Raw genomic sequence first — 17,338 nt, 5'->3', positions numbered from 1 at the left:
AGGAAGGCAAGCTCGTCGACTTCCTCCGTGAGAATCGAGATATCTTTGCATAGTCCCCAAAGGACATGCCGGGTGTTCCGAAGGATTTCGCCGAGCACAAGTTACACGTCCGAGCCGACGCGAAGCCGGTCAAGCAGCCTCTCCGCCGACTGTCAGAAGAGAAGAGAAGAATCGTAGGAGAAGAGATAGCCCGGCTCCTTGCCGCCGGCTTTATTATGGAAGTGTTTTTTCCAGAGTGGCTTGCCAACCCAGTCTTGGTGATTGAAGAAAAACAACAAATGGCGTATGTGTATAGACTACACTAGCCTCAACAAGGCCTGCCCCAAAGATCCGTTTGCTCTGCCACGGATTGATCAAGTGGTAGACTCCATAGCCGGATGCGAGCTATTGAGTTTCTTGGATGCCTACTCAGGATACCACCAGATTAAGTTGGACCCAGCAGACCGCCTGAAGACCGCCTTCATCACACCATTCGGAGCTTTCTGTTACCTGACTATGACATTCGGCTTGAGGAATGCCGGTGCCACTTTTCAGCGTTGCATGCAGAAATGCCTCCTCAAGCAACTCGGCAGAAATGCCCACGTCTACGTAGACGATATTGTGGTGAAGACAGAGAAGCGTGGCACCCTGCTGGAAGACCTCAAAGAAACATTTGCCAACTTGCGCCGATTCCAGATCAAGCTCAACCCCGAGAAATGCGTGTTCGGAGTACCAGCCGGCCAGCTTCTAGGCTTTCTGGTCTCCGAACGCGGCATTGAGTGCAACCCTGTGAAGATCAAGGCCATTGAGAGAATGGAGATTCCCACCAAGTTGCGAGACGTGTAGATGTTCACTAGGTGCCTGGCCTCCCTAAACCGCTTTATCAGCCGGCTAGGAGAGAAGGCTCTCCCCCTGTACCGACTCATGAAGAAATCCACTCATTTCGAGTGGAATGACCATGCAGACCAAGCCTTCCATGAGTTGAAGAAGATGCTGACCACTCCACCTGTCCTGGCGGCGCCGACTGAGAAGGAGCCCATGCTCCTCTACATTGCCGCAACTAGCCGAGTGGTCAGTACAGTCATCGTGGTCCAGCGCCCAGAAGAAGGCCGAGCCCAGCTAGTCCAGAGGCCGGTATATTATCTAAGCGAGGTACTGTCCAGCTCAAAGCAAAACTACCCACACTACCAGAAGATGTGCTATGGAGTGTACTTTGCTACCAAGAAGCTGAAGCCCTACTTTCAAGAGCATCCCATCACGGTCGTATGCACCGCCCCGCTTGCCGAGATCATAGGCAGCCGGGATGCATCTGGCCGGGTGGCTAAATGGGCCATTGCGCTTGCACCTTACACAATCTTCTACCAGCCCCGCACCGCCATCAAGTCCCAAGCATTGGCCGACTTCCTCGTCGACTGGGCCAAGACCCAGTACCTACCGCCGGCTCCCGACTCTACTCATTGGCGAATGCACTTCGATGGGTCCAAGATGCGCACCGGCTTGGGAGCCGGCATCGTCCTCGCCTCTCCCAAAGGCGACCAGCTCAGATACACGCTGCAAATCCACTTTGCCGCTTCCAACAACGTGGCTGAATACGAGGCGCTCATACACGGGCTCCGGCTAGCCAAAGAGCTCGGCATACGCCGGATCCTGTGTTATGGCAACTCGGACTTGGTGGTCCAGCAGTCATCTGGTGACTGGGACGCCAAGGATGCAAACATGGCGAGCTATCGATTCCTCGTCCAGCAGATCAGTGGGTACTTCGAAGGGTGCGAGTTCCTTCACATGCCACGGGCCGACAACGACCAGGCAGACGCCCTGGCACGGATCGGCTCCACCGACAGGCTATACCAACCAGTGTCTCTCTCCAGTGCCTCCTCAAACCATCTATCAAGCCGTCTCCAGAGTCGGACTCTATCTTCGTACCACCCGCCCCCGATGCAACCGGATCCGACTGGAGGAACCCAGCAGGCGGCTCGGGGACTTCGACAAGCGGCCCGGGGACGGCCGCAGTCGCACCCGGCTCGGGGACTTCAGAACCCGGCCTGGGGACTGCAGCAGTCGGCCCGGGGACTGCAGCGACACAAGAAGCGGTGGCCGACTCCAACTCTCCAACACCCAACCCACCCATCCGAGTCACAGTGGCCGTACTAACAGTAGAAGAAGTCACAGCTCCATCATGGGCCCAGCCCATCCTCAACTTCCTAGTCAACAGAGAGCTGCCGACTGATGATATCTCGGCAAGACTAGTGCAACGCCGAGCCGGAGCATATGCAATAATAAACAGAGAACTTGTCAAGCGTAGCGTCACTGGGGTCTTCCAGCGCTGCGTCGAGCCAGAAAAGGGTGTAGCAATCCTCAAGGATATCCACCAAGGCGAATGCGGCCACCACGCAGCCTCAAGATCACTTGTGACCAAAGCCTTCCGCCACGGTTTCTTCTCGCCGACTGCCTTGGAGATGCCAAAGAAATAGTCAAATGCTGCAAAGGATGCCAAGTCTTCAGTTCCAAACAACACCTGCCGGCTTCCGCACTCAAGACCATCCCCCTCACCTGGCCCTTTGTCGTCTGGGGGCTGGACATGGTGGGCCCATTCAAGACAGCCCGCGGCGGCTTGACACATTTGCTTGTCGCCGTGGACAAATTTACCAAGTGGATCGAAGCGAAGCCGATCAAGAAGCTGAACGGGCTGACGGCCGTGACATTTATTGCCGACATCACTACTCGGTATGGCGTGCCGCACAGCATCATCACCGACAACGGCACAAACTTTGCCAAAGGAGCACTGGCACGTTTCTGCGCGACACAAGGCATCCGACTGGACTTAGCGTCCGTTGCCCACCCGCAGTCAAATGGCCAGGTCGAACGAGCAAACGGCCTCATCCTCTCCGGCATCAAGCCCCGCCTGGTCGTACCACTGGAGCGCTCGGCCGGCTGCTGGCTCGACGAGTTGCCGGCTGTCCTCTGGAGTCTGCGTACTACCCCAAACAAGTCAACCGGCTTCACTCCGTTCTTCCTTGTATATGGTGCCGAGGCCGTCATCCCAACTGACATCGAGTTCGACTCGCCTCGGGTCACCATGTACACGAAAGCGGAGGCCAAGGAAGCGCGAGAAGACGGCGTCGACCTGCTGGAAGAAGGCCGGCTGTTAGTACTCAGTCGGTCCGCCATCTACCAGCAGGGTTTGCGCCGTTACCACAACCGGAAGGTCAAGCCGAGATCCTTCCAAGAGGGCGACCTTGTGCTTTGGCTGATCCAGCGAACAGCCGGCCAGCACAAGCTCTCGGCCCCTTGGGAAGGCCCTTTCGTCATCAGCAAGGCACTAGGCAACGACTCCTACTACTTGATCGACGCACAAAAACCAAGAGCACGCAAGAGGGATGATTCCGGCAAGGAGTCGGAGCGACCATGGAACGCAAACCTCCCGAGAAGATTTTACAGTTGAAAGCAGTATGTATCATGCTACCGTTCTTTTTTAAATATGAGACAAACGGGCCCCCCGTGGCACACTCGGGAACTGGCCTCCTTTATCTATGAATGAAGAGTGTCATACTCATGAATGTATTATTACATTTGGTTTTTTGTCCGGCACCGGGTTCGACTAGTCGGACCGGGGACTGGCCGCCTTAAGTTATATTACAAGTTCTACCTGAAGTCAGATAAGTAGTGTGTCGGCACCCGAGCAATCTCTTGTCGAAAGTCGCAGCTCGAAGAACCGACTGTCCGACTGGCAAGAGCCAAAGGCAGAAAGGATGCCCACACGAAAAACGGCTAAGGACCAACGAACTTATATAACGCAAAGACGGCCTCCAACCACGCCTACCGGCTGTCAAAACAGCCGGCCGGCCGGCCTCCCAATCACTTCGCTATAATCCAACAAAGCTAGAGTACTTGCCCTCCCAAGCACTTTCCCAGCCATAGATTGCAGAGCAGCTGTCCGGCTGGGAAGGCGGCAACCAAGGGAGGGCGGCAAAGGAAACAGCCGAAGGATGAAAAGCAAAGAACAAGGGAAAGCCAAACGCATGCATAATTATATTTACACATAAGGCCCCCAACAGGCCGGCGGTCAATATAGTTCGAATACACCCCCAGTGGGTGGAATTGTGCAAACTTAACAAAATACTGTTCCAAGAATGGTGAAACAGGAAAGTAGAGGCAGCAGACTAGACTAAGGGCGCAGCAAGGAAGCCGGGCTGGTCGGTGGAGACGGCGCCACCGGCTGGAGGAGTGGCCGGCTGGTGGGTCTCGGCTTGATCATCGCCGGCTGCAGGCGGTGCACCCGCGCGTGCCTTGTTGCTGGAGGCACGGTCAAGCTGAGGCTGACCGGCCGCTCCACCATCTGGCGCGGCATCTTCACTCTCCTCCTCCTCCTCGCCCTCGTCGCTGGAGTCGATCTCCTCCGCCGAGTCCTCGCCGTCTGCCAGGTTCAGCCCGAATCACTCCTCCGGCTGGGCAACGCCGTTGTCGTCCACCTCAGGAGTGAAGGCGCTGGTGTCGGTGTAGTCGGCAATCGCCAAAGCCCGCTGGATGATAGCCGGCCGCGCCGGCTCCAGCTCCGTGTCGGCCTCCTGCCGCCAGGTGGCCAGCTGGTCCAGACTCAGCTCGGGATACCAGGCCTTGGCGAACTCCAGTGCCCGCCTGGCGCCGGACCGAGCCACAGAAGCCTTCCAGGCCTCGAAGCGATCGACCGCCACCTCCAGCCAGTCGGCAGTCCGACTGGGGGTGCGGGGAATCACCTCACCAGGCCAGAGAGCGGCCAACACCTGCGCCCCAACACGCTGAAGCCGACGGAGCATGCGGTGAGCCGGCCGGAGGCGGACCTGAATCGCCAAGAGCTGCTCCTCCAGCGACCGGCGAGCGTTCGGTGCGATCTCGGCGCCAGCCTGCCTTCGTACCTTGCGGTGGGCCTCGATGACCTGGTTGGCGGCGGTAGAGTAGCCAGGGAAGTACTCTGCGCAAGAAAGAAAGAGAAAGAAGAGAAAAACAGCAAGTCAGAAAATGAGCCAAACGGCAAGCGGCAAGCAAGGACGAAGAAGAAGGCGGCCTACCGTCAACCAAGTCTTCGATCTGGCCATAGCCGTTGATCAGCGTCTGCTTCGCTTCGGCCCAGCTGGCCGCCTCTGTCTCATACTCGGCTTGGAGGGCGGCCTCGCTGTCCTGCACCGCCTTCAGGGCCGCCTTGTGGCTTTTCTCCTGGTCGGCCAACCTCTTGGCCAGGCGGTCACGCTCCTGTGCCAAGGCGTCAAACTCGGCCTCCTTAGCACGGAGGGCGGCCTGAGCCCCGCCCAGCTGCTCCCTCAGACTGGCGTTGGCCGCTGCAGGGATGGCAGAAAAGAAAGAAGCAATAAGGAAGAAGTCGTCAAGGAAGATCCGACCCGACTGCTCAGCAGTCGGCCCGAATCTCAGGGACTACACCCAGTGGGTGCGCTGACGTGCCCCCACGTGAGATAAAAGACGAAGCACTTACCCGGCTCTCAGATAGGTCAGCATTCTTCTGGTCAGCTCCCGAGCCTGGGAGTTGAAGGCAGCCGCGCGGAGGTTGTGGTAGTCCTGCGAGACAGGCAGAGGAGCGAATGAGAACAAGATAGCAAAACAAAGCCCGCTAAGAAGTTCCAAGCCGCCTGCTCAGCAGCCGACTCGGAACTCGGGGACTACACCCAGTGGGTGCGCTGACGCGCCCCCACGGAAGAAACCAAGATCAAAAAAGCAAAAATAGGAAGACTAACCCGAATGGCCGCCCGCGTCGCAAGGAACTCGTCATTGTATTTCCTCAGCGCCGCAGCCTGGGACTGAAGCCGGTTCCGGACATCCTGCGCTGCCACGTTCACCACGGCCGTCCCTCCATCCGGCGTCCACCCCGAGCTGGCGCTGGCCGCCTCCACGTCTTGGGCCGACGAACTGAGGCCCGCGGCTTTCTGCGGGTCCGATGCGGCCTTCCCCGTGCGCTGGCGCGATGGCGACCGGACCACCAGGTCCATCCTCGCAGCCGGCTCGCCCCCAGCCGATTGCGCAGGCGGCACGTTAGGCCGGCCGCCTTGAGCCGCCCCAGTCGGCGGGGCCGGTGCCGCCTCCCTCTCCGGGACGACGACGTCGTCCTCCCTCTCCAATCCCGGCTGGTGGCCGCCGGCTTCCTCTGGCGGGGGCTCTGGGGCCTCAGGCGCCGCGACGCGCAGAGGGGTGACGAGCAAGGCCCCCTCCGTTGTTGCCGCGGCCGTAGCCTCCGCTTGGGCCTTAGCCGCTGCATCGGCGCACGCCTTCGCCGCCTCCTCCTCCTGTGCCGCCTTGGCGGCAGCCGCCCTCAACTCCTCCGCCTCCCGCACGTTTTGCTCCGTCGCTGCCTGAAGCTCGGCGCGGGGGTCCACGCGGCGGGTGCTCCCGGATCCTCCCGGCGATCCAACGACGGAGGCGGCAGCAACCCGCTCGAGCAAAAGCGGAGCCCTGATTTTTTTTAGAAAAGGGCAAGAATTCAGAAATCACCAAGAAAAGAAGAAAGAATGTACAAAGGAATATACACTTACGCCGACACCATCTGCGGCTGCTTCACCACCTTGCGGAAGCGGGCCGCCTTCGCGGCCGCCTCATCCCGCCTGGTCGCCGCCGCCCCACCCTTGGGCTTCTTCGGCCGGCTCCCGAACAAGCCCGACGCGGCACGGCGCTTCTGCCCGCCGCCCCGAGCAGGCGGCACGGCGGAGGAACCCGAGCCGTGGCCAGACGCCGGCTGGCGGCATGGGACGACTTCCGCCTCGTCATCCGGCCAGTCGTCGAAACTGGCTCCAAGCTCGGAGCTGCTTGCTTTGCCGCCACCCACCTCGGTGTTGTCCTCCATGGCGGCCGCCCCCAAGTCGTGGTCCTCCAGGTCATGCTCCGCCCGGTCGGGGAGGAATCGGTGCCCCGCCTCCGACCCGGCTGCAGGTCGAAGGAGAAGGCTCTGCGAAGGCGTGCCGACTGGTCAGAGACAGCCAGAAGGAATTCGGCAACAAAACTAAGAAAAGAAAAGGAAAAAGAAAACATACCGTGGGCGGAGGATGTGCACGGGAATATGGCTCCTTGCCAAACCGCCACTCTGCGGAGAGCTTGCAGTTCGCAAGGTAATTCACCATGTGGGCCACCTCGTCGTGCGGCATGTCCTTGGTGCACATCTGACTCAGATCGAGCTGGCCGCTCATCTGACAGATCAGGTGAGGGCGGCTCTGAAGCGGAAGCACCCGGCGCGCGACGAAGGCGGCCAGCAAGTCGGACCCAGTCAGGCCCTCCGACTGGATCATCACCCGCAGTCGGGCGACGGCCGCGGCTCAAGCCGGCGTCAGCATCGCGGCCCGATAGGACCAGTGGGGCCGCCTCCCAGCCGGCGGGCCAGCTACGTAAGCCGGCAAGTTGATGTAGTCGCTTTGTGGGGCGATGTTCTTCACGTAGAAATATGACTTCTGCCAGCGCTTCACCCACTGGATTAACGTGATGACGGGGAAGGGGTTGTCGGCCGCCGGCCTCTGCATCGCGATGAAGGCGCAGCTCTGGGCCGGCACGCCCTGCATGCGGGTGCCCAGCTTAGATTGGAAGAACTCCCCCCAGAGCTCGAGGGTGGGGAGAACGCCAAGGAAGCCTTCGCACAAGGTGACGAAGGCGGACAGCAGCACCACCGTGTTCGGGGTGAGGTGGTGCGGCTGGAGTTGATAGAAGTCGAGGAAGGAGCGGAAGAAAGCGCTCGCCGGCAAGCCGATGCCGCGCAGGAAATGCTAGCGGAAGACTACCCGCTCGCCTTCCTCCGGCTCCGGCGTGATCTCCTTCGCAGGCGCGAGACGGACCCGCACCTGGTCCGCGTCGGGCAACCGCCGCGTCTTGCGGAGGAACTCGATGTGGTCCATGTGGACGTTGGAGCCGTCCCAGTCCCTGCCGTACTGCATGGTGGCGAGAAGTTAGCGAGGAAGAGTGCGGCGGCGGAGAAAGCACGGCCCTGCGGCGGCAGAGCTGCGGGGCGGAGTGAAGAATGGTGGGACGGCGCGGCGGCGAGGCGCTGCTGCAAGGGAAAGCAGGAGGAAGAAGATGGCGGAGAGGAGAGGAGCGTGCGAGCATCTGCCGCTTCCCCCTCCTCCCCCTACTTATAGCCTCGTGCGGCGAAGCCGAGGAGGCGAGGCGTGGGGAGGAACGTGGGATTAACTGCGCCCACTCCCCCACGTCCCGCGATTATTGCGCCCTAACGGCGTGCGGAAACCGCCGCCGGAAGACGTGCGGAGGGCTTTGGGCCGCAAAGAATCCGCGCCTGGGCCTAGGCGTAGGAGTGGTGGGCACTCGGCCTGCGGCGACGTCTTGTCGCGCGCGTGGGTTGGCAGGCTCTTATCAGCCAAGGGACGCCACGTGGTTCGCAGGCGGCGAGCGGCTGGCCCGCAGCCCGGCGCACGCGCCAACAGACTCCCGCCTTCCGACTTTAAAATTTTCGCCAAGACGGCGCGCCCAACCGAAGCCGGCTCCCAGCTGCTGGCTCGTCAAGATAAGAAGCTGGCCGAGCTTCTCGACCTCCTCTCAGCCTCGAAGCCCAACTAGCTTCGGGGACTACTGTCGGAGTAAATGGCCACGGGTAGCCTAACCGACTCCCCCTGGCTCTTTGAAAAAATTATCAGGCCGTTCAGGCCTTCAAGCATACAAAGCATAGGGCCGCCTTCCCCCGGCCGGCTATCCCCAGGGCCGACTCCCAGAAGGCGACCCAGCCTTAGTAACCTCCCCCAAGAAAGATACGAGATAGCCGACTCCAGGGAGCCGGCCCCAAGAGGACCGACTCCCAGAAGCCGGCCATGAAGAAAGCCGACTCCCAGAAGCCGGCCATGAAGAAAGCCGGCCAAGACTGCACCTACTAAGACTGTACCCACGTAACGGCGATAGGATGGGGCGTGGCTGCAGTACAGCCCACTACCCCCGAATCCCGGAACAGGCATGGCCATAGGGCGCCGTACGGGCCAGCCATCCCCCGTCCGGCGCGGCACTGTAGCCATGGTGGCCTCGATGTCACCCACGACAGGTGCCAGTACGGCCCGTGGGCGGTGGGCCCCTTTGCCAGAGAGACATCTGAAGACGGCCTGGCCTCCTCTAGTCGGCCAGGGATGTGGCCGGCTCCCAATAGCCGGCTACCTCCCTCCCTCGAAGCATGCGCCCCATTAAGGAGACAAGACGAGGTAAGGCTACAGTGAGAGCTCGCAAGGCGGTGACACTGTAGCCACGCTTACCTCGACAAAGCCCTCGTCATCAGAGACGAGGCAACAGTAACCAGCCGCCGACAAAGCCCCCAAGCAGTGGGGCCAGCCTGCCGGCCAAGAGGCCGACAGCCGGCGGGACCCACCAGTCGGCGGGCCCCAATGACCGGCGGAGAAGCCGGCAAGCATAGACACCGACGGCTGGGACCCGCGCCCAGCCGGATTACCATTGTACCCCTGGGGGTAGGCCTATATAAATCCCCCAGGACACCCATGCAAAGGGTTGATCTCATAGAATTCCACACACCACATAGAGAGAAAAGGAGAGCTAGCCTTGCCCTTCTTCTTCCTCTAGCCAAACAGCTCAAGGAGCACTTGTAGCTACTTGTATTGATCTAGTGATCATGCGGAGACCCCGCAGAGCAGGACTATGGGTGTTATCTCCATGGAGAGCCCCGAACCTGGGTAAGATCCGCCGGCGTGCATGTCTTCGCCTCATCCCGTTTCCAGGCACCGGCGATGTTTTACTGGCTCCCACAATGATAAGCCACCCGTTGGCATATGTCGCACCTACCACCCGACAGGGTAGAAGCAACATTGATCAAGAGGAACGGAGATGGTCTACGCCGGAACCGGGGTGGTGCAAATTGAATACTGATGGCTCATTTGTTGCTTCAGATGAAGCTGGTGCTGGTATGATCTTGCGTGATCATCTGGGGGCTACTAACTTTTCGGCATGCAGGGCTTTGTATTCGTGCAGAGACCCCCTTGAGGCGGAGCTTTGTGCGTGTATGGAGGGTCTTTCCCTTGCTGCAGCGAAGTGAACTGCCAATTGCTTTGGAGTTGGATTCTCTCGAAGCGGTCTCTCTCATATCAAGCTCGGACACTGATCGTTCTGTTTACTCTTCACTTGTTAGAGAGATTAAGGCTGTGTTCGGGAATCCTCTGCTCCTCCGCCAGGGAGCAGAGCGGGCGGAGCACCCCTTTCGCCGCTCGCTAAAATTGAACTGGTTGCCGCTCCGCTCCGCGGCGGAGTTACAGAGCAGAGTGATTCCGAACGGCCCCTAAGTACTTAATGGGTTTTCGGAAAACTTGTATTTCTCATATCGCTAGAACTTAAAATAAAGCTAGTGATAGCTTAGCTAGTTTTGCTAGAACCTAAGGTAGGACCACGACTTGGTTAGGAGCTGGTCCAGTCGAAGTAGTGGAGATAGCATCGAATGATTGTAAAGATGTTGTGATTGAGTAATACAATGCTATTTCCCCGGGAAAAAAAATGTCCATACCGCGGTCAGCCAAGCCAGTTCAGTCTCTGCCGAGTTACCAGTCAATGGAGGCAGCAGCCGGGTGGACGACAAAGGAGGTCGGAGGAGTACACGGAGTAGACCGACAAACTGTCCGCTGTCACGCGGTGCTGGTTACTGGTGAGCATATGATCAGACCACCAAATCAGTCGCATGTGGCCGTTGATTGACCCCGCGTCTTCCATAAACCCTACCACGCGCGGGTATCTACGTATCGACGCCTGCCCTCGCTGCATGGCGTGAACCCTGCGCCGAGCCGTCGACTTGATCCGGTCTCCATCGCTTTCACTCTCTCTCATGTCAGGTCAGGTGTGAAAGGCTGAAAGTTCCCGCTGGCCCCATCCCAACCGGAAGAATAGACCGACTCGGAGTCGCACGGGTCCCCACCGAGACGCGGACAGCGTCAACTCCCAAGTCTTCCTGACGAACTGGTCTGGTTCGACGGGCAATCCAAGGGCCAGGAATTCCCGGGATCGGGTCATGCAAGTTCAGTCTTCCTCCCCGAGCCGTCCGGGCGTGCCACCTGTGCATGCTATATATAAGTGGAGTGGAGATCAATGGATCCGCACCAGCCCAAACACGACCGCGTACATGGCTGGGAGAATGGAGGCCAAGATCGCGGCCCCCGCGCTGCTCTCGCTCGTCGCAGTCACCCTGCTCGCGCACACGCTCCTCCTCCACCGTCCGCGCGCCACCGCCTGGCTCCTCTCCACCGTCGACGCCTTCCGGTTCGACGGCCGCCGCCTCGTCGAGCTCGTCACCCGGAGAAACATGATCCTCCTCTGCAACGCCATCCTCCTGGTCATCCTCAAGGACGCCGGGCTACTGGCCGCTCCAGCTCGGCCACGCAGCAGCACCACCGCCCCTGATACAGCGGCCGGTGGAGCTGCCTGCTCCAGCTCCGAGGCACGGCCTCAGCCCAAGACTCGGGCGACCAGTACGGCGGCTGGCGCGACCGGCGCCGACGAAGGTCGGCTCGAGCGTGAACATCGAGGCGCTGAGACGGCCACGGCGCGAGTGCGGCGCGGGAAGCCGCTGACGAGAGCGACGCAGAGGGAATATGCCGCGCTCCAAGAGATCGATTCCGCGGAGAAACAGAGATCGGCCTACAGCTTCAACCACTTTCACCATGGTGCTGGCTATGAGATTGCCGTGGTGGCGGATAGGATCTCTAGTTTGCATGACGAGAGAAGCAGAGGAGAGGAGCACACGGTGCGGCAGGAAACAGAGGCCGGGTGCGCTGACGACGTGAAGGAGATGAACAAGAAATTCGAAGAGTTCATCGCCAGCATGAGGAGGAAGATGCATCTCGAGACCCTGCAGCTGCAGCAGCAGGTCGAGGTCTAGACTCTAGAGACAGAGCGGAAAATCATGTACTCCGCATTCATTCGCAGACCGCGGGGGGGGGGGGACGGACGGACCAGTCTCCAACGGCAACCATAAATTTTCTTCCGCATTCATTCGCAGACCGCGGGGGGGAGGGGGGGGGGGGGGGGGGGGGGACGGACGGACCAGTCTGCGGACACGGATGCCGGAGGCCACCATTCAATGCTAGCGACATACATTTTGATAATAACTCAAACTAAGCGGAGAAATTCGATCAAACACGATCTGATTTCATATAAACATGACGGACTTCATTACATTTACATCGATTAAGCGGATCTCATCTGGCTAGGTCTAAATGGTCGCCGGCGCCCGTTCCCCGTGTCCAGCCATGAACCAAGAAAACTGAAGCTTCGCCTTTTCCAGTTTCGCCTCGGCGCTCTCCAGCTCTGCCTCCGTAACCTCCGCCTCCGGAAGCCCGGGAAGTGAAGCTGTCCGCCTCCACATCACCGCCAAGCGACTAATCGGCCAAAGATGCTCAGCGCACCAAAGCTTGGCGTCGACGGGAGGGGAGGAGCGGTGGCCTTCCTGAGACCAGAGCGGCGGTGTCCTACCATGGACTATTCTTCGGCGCCCGCGGACGAGCCGGCTTCTTCGTGGTGGCGGCGGGGCGCGGCCTCGGCGTTGTCCTCCTCCTCCACGGTCTCGCCGAACACCGCCTTGTCCACTTGATCGTCGCACTCCTTGCCGGCGGCCGTCACCTGCTGCCGGTACCGTCAATAAAATCCGCTCTTTGTCGGAAAGTTAATTGGGAGTTAATGAGCTTACACCAACGACGTGTTTGGTTCGTCCTCACGTAACGTGTTCGTTTAAGGTATCGGGAAGCTCCGTTTTCCTTTTTTTTTCTTTACGACGAACACGTGATGTGTTTGGCTTTTCTAATGATCTGGGTGTTTTCGAGTTTGTGAATCTCCGTATCGGAAGACACTGCTACGGAATACGTTGTGGGCGTAGCAGGACAGGGGAGCTTCGCTTTCTTCAACCAGCACTGTTGGTTGTACGTCCCCATGCGCACCCTTCAGGAAAACCCTATCAACCAATTCAAGCTCTCTCTGATTTCTATTTCAGTTGACCTTTTTGATGTTTCTACTTTGGTTCGTGTAGATGCCTCGCACTATTGTCGTAAAAATAATCCCCCCCCCCTTTTTTTTTGCATAATAGCTGTTTGTGTTAATGCCTGGGAAGAGAAATCAAGCCGATTGTGTTTTCATTGGAAATTCGTTCCTTGTAGAGAGGTATGTACATTGATGCCATGTAAGTCTGTTTGGTGGAATCTTTAATGTAAGCATTGCATAAGATTTCAGTTCTGCCCCGTTGTAATGCCCTGCTAGACAGTCTTGATAAGACCAAAGTTCTTTGGCTTTGACGCATACATTGACTATGATGATGCCGTGGTGTGTGGCCCTTTTTTGGTGGTGTTTTGTGTTCGGCTGATTCCAATTTTGTTTGCTTGGTTCATGTAGCAATGAAAACTTCTAATTTATTCCCATAAAAAACATATAACACAGGATTTTACGGGCGTCCTACGGTAGCCGCTGGTGAGATCCTCGACGTCAATGTAGTGGAGGGCGGAGTCAACAGCCAACTTGAGGACGGAGGGAGGCCCCAGTTGGCGGAAGCAATGATCAATGATGGAGGGGGGCACCGCGCGCACGGCTAAAAGATCAATGATCAATTGTTGTGTCCTTGGGGTGCCCCCTGCCCCCGTATATAAAAGGAGCTAGGGGGAGGCGGCCGACCAAGGAGGAGGGCGCGCCAAGGGGGGAGTCCTACTCCCACCAGGAGTAGGACTCCTCTTTTCCTAGTAGGAGTCGGAGAAGGGGGAAGGAGGAGAGAGAGGGGAAGGAAAGGGGGGCGCCCCCCCCCCTTGTCCAATTCGGAGTAGAGGGGGAGGGGGCACGCGGCCTGCCCTGGCCGCCCCTCCTCTTCTCCTCTAAGGCCCATTAGGCCCAATATACTCCCCGGTGGGGGGGGGGGGTCCGGTAACCCCTCGGTACTCCGGTATATCTCTGAAACCTCCCGAAACACTTCCTGTGTCCGAACATAGTCATCCAATATATTGATCTTTACATCTCGACCATTTCGAGACTCCTCGTCATGTCCGTGATCATATCCAGGACTCCGAACTACCTTCGGTACATCAAAACACAAAAACTCATAATACCGATAGTCACAGAACTTTAAGCGTGCCGCCCTACGGTTCGAGAACTATGTAGACATGACCGAGACACGTCTCCGGTCCATAACCAACAGCGGAACCTGGATGCTCATGTTGATTCCTACATATTCTACGAAGATCTTTATCGGTCAAACCGCATAACAACATACGTTGTTCCCTTTGTCATCGGTATGTTACTTGCCCGAGATTCGATCGTCGGTATCTTAATACCTAGCTCAATCTCGTTACCGGCAAGTTTCTTTACTCGTTCCGCAGTGCATCATCCCGTAACTAACTCATTAGTCACATTGCTTGCAAGGCTTATAGTGATGTGCATTACCGAGAGGGCCCAGAGATACCTCTCCGACAATCGGAGTGACAAATCCTAATCTCGATCTATGCCAACTCAACAAGTACCACCGGAGACACCTGTAGAGCACCATTATAATCACCCAGTTACGTTGTGATGTTTGGTAGCACACAAAGTGTTCCTCCGGTAATCGGGAGTTGCATAATCTCATAGTCATAGGAACATGTATAAGTCATGAAGAAAGCAATAGCAGTAAACTAAACGATCAAGTGCTAAGCTGACGGAATGGGTCAAGTCAATCACATCATTCTCCTAATGATGTGATCCAGTTAATCAAATGACAACTCATGTCTATGGCTAGGAAACTCAACCATCTTTGATCAACGAGCTAGTCAAGTAGAGGCATTCTAGTGACACTATGTTTGTCTATGTATTCACACATGTATTATGTTTCCGGTTAATACAATTCTAGCATGAATAATAAACATTTATCATGATATGAGGAAATAAATAATAACTTTATTATTGCCTCTAGGGCATATTTCCTTCAGTCTCCCACTTGCACTAGAGTCAATAATCTAGATTACAAAGTAATGATTCTAACACCCATGGAGTCTTGGTGTTGATCATGTTTTGCTCGCGGAAGAGGCTTAGTCAACGGGTCTGCAACATTCAGATCCGTATGTATCTTGCAAATCTCTATGTCTCCCACCTGGACTTGATCCCGGATGGAATTGAAGCGTCTCTTGATGTGCTTGGTTCTCTTGTGAAATCTGGATTCCTTTGCCAAGGCAATTGCACCAGTATTGTCACAAAAGATTTTCATTGGACCCGATGCACTAAGTATGACACCTAGATCGGATATGAACTCCTTCATCCAGACTCCTTCATTTGCTGCTTCCGAAGCAGCTATGTACGCTGCTTCACATGTAGATCCCGCCACGATGCTTTGTTTAGAACTGCACCAACTGACAGCTCCATCGTTTAATGTAAACACGTATCCGGTTTGCGATTTGAATCATCCGGATCAGTGTCAAAGCTTGCATCGATGTAACCATTTGCGATGAGCTCTTTGTCACCACCATAAACGAGAAACACATCCCTAGTCCTTTTCAGGTATTTCAGGATGTTCTTGACCGCTGTCCAGTGATCCACTCCTGGATTACTTTGGTACTTCCCTGCTAAGCTAATAGCAAGGCACACATCAGGTCTGGTACACAGCATTGCATACATGATAGAGCCTATGGCTGAAGCATAGGGAACACTTTTCATTTTCTCTCTATCTTCTGCAGTGGTCGGGCATTGAGTCTGACTCAACTTCACACCTTGTACCACAGACAAGAACCCTTTCTTTGCTTGATCCATTCTGAACTTCTTCAAAACTTTATCAAGGTATGTGCTTTGTGAAAGTCCAATTAAGCGTCTTGATCTGTATCTATAGATCTTGATGCCCAATATGTAAGCAGCTTCACCGAGGTCTTTCATTGAAAAACTCTTATTCAAGTATCCTTTTATGCTATCCAGAAATTCTATATCATTTCCAATCAGCAATATGCCATCCACATATAATATTAGAAATGCTACAGAGCTCCCACTCACTTTCTTGTAAATACAGGCTTCTCCAAAACTCTGTATAAAACCATATGCTTTGATCACACTATCAAAACGTTTATTCCAACTCCGAGAGGCTTGCACCAGTCCATAAATGGATCGCTGGAGCTTGCACACTTTGTTAGCTCCCTTTGGATCGACAAAACCTTCCGGTTGCATCATATACAACTCTTCTTCCAGAAATCCATTCAGGAATGCAGTTTTGACATCCATTTGCCAAATTTCATAATCATAAAATGCGGCAATTGCTAACATGATTCGGACAGACTTAAGCATCGCTACAGGTGAGAAAGTCTCATCATAGTCAACTCCTCGAACTTGTCGAAAACCTTTCGCAACAAGTCGAGCTTTGTATACAGTAACATTACCGTCAGCGTCAGTCTTGTTCTTGAAGATCCATTTATTCTCTATGGCTTGCCGATCATCGGGCAAGTCAACCAAAGTCCACACTTTGTTCTCATACATGGATCCCATCTCAGATTTCATGGCCTCAAGCCATTTTTTGGAATCTGGGCTCACCATCGCTTCTTCATAGTTCATAGGTTCGCCTTGGTCAAGTAACATGACCTCCAGAATAGGATTACTGTACCACTCTGGTGAGGATCTTACTCTGGTTGACCTACGAGGTTCGGTAGTAACTTGATCTGAAGTTTCATGATCAATATCATTAGCTTCCTCACTAATTGGTGTAGGTGTCACAGGAACCGGTTTCTATGATGAACCACTTTCCAATAAGGGAGCAGGTACAGTTACCTCATCAAGTTTTACTTTCCTCCCACTCACTTCTTTCGAGAGAAACTCCTTCTCTAGAAAGGATCCATTCTTAGCAACGAATGTCTTGCCTTCGGATCTGTGATAGAAGGTGTACCCAACAGTTTCCTTTGGGTATCCTATGAAGACACATTTCTCCGATTTGGGTTCGAGCTTACCAGGTTGTAGCTTTTTCACATAAGCATCGCAGCCCCAAACTTTAAGAAATGACAACTTTGGTTTCTTGCCAAACCACAGTTCATAAGGCGTCGTCTCAACGGATTTCGATGGTGCCCTATTTAACGTGAATGCAACCGTCTCTAATGCATAACCCCAAAACGATAGCGGTAAATCAATAAGAGACATCATAGATCGCACCATATCTAGTAAAGTACGATTACGACGTTCGGACACACCATTACGCTGTGGTGTTCCGGGTGGCGTGAGTTGCGAAACTATTCCGCATTGTTTCAAATATAGACCGAACTCGTAACTCAAATTTTCTCCTCCACGATCAGATCGTAGAAACTTTATTTTCTTGTTACAATGATTTTCCACTTCACTCTGAAATTCTTTGAACTTTTCAAATGTTTCAGACTTATGTTTCATTAAGTAGATATACCCATATCTGCTCAAATCATCTGTGAAGGTGAGAAAATAA

At 55.6% G+C, this 17,338-nt stretch overlaps 1 protein-coding gene across 1 annotated transcript; it reads left to right on the top strand.

The window, feature by feature from the left end:
* The first annotated feature begins 11,007 nt into the window (after nucleotides 1-11,007).
* On the top strand, nucleotides 11,008-11,909 carry LOC109755224 (uncharacterized). Its single transcript, XM_020314122.4, has one exon. It carries the CDS (start codon nucleotides 11,054-11,056, stop codon nucleotides 11,807-11,809), a length of 756 nt encoding a protein of 251 aa, XP_020169711.1. The 5' UTR covers nucleotides 11,008-11,053; the 3' UTR covers nucleotides 11,810-11,909.
* Nucleotides 11,910-17,338: the final 5,429 nt, after the last annotated feature.

This window comes from Aegilops tauschii, chromosome 1, assembly GCF_002575655.3.
Source record: "Aegilops tauschii subsp. strangulata cultivar AL8/78 chromosome 1, Aet v6.0, whole genome shotgun sequence".
Lineage (NCBI taxonomy): Eukaryota > Viridiplantae > Streptophyta > Magnoliopsida > Poales > Poaceae > Aegilops > Aegilops tauschii.
This window is presented reverse-complemented; position numbering and strand designations above follow the sequence as displayed.

Coding starts and splice junctions, on each gene's coding strand:
- LOC109755224 (XM_020314122.4), top strand. CDS start 11,054: ATGGCTGGGAGAATGGAGGCCAAGATCGCGGCCCCCGCGCTGCTCTCG.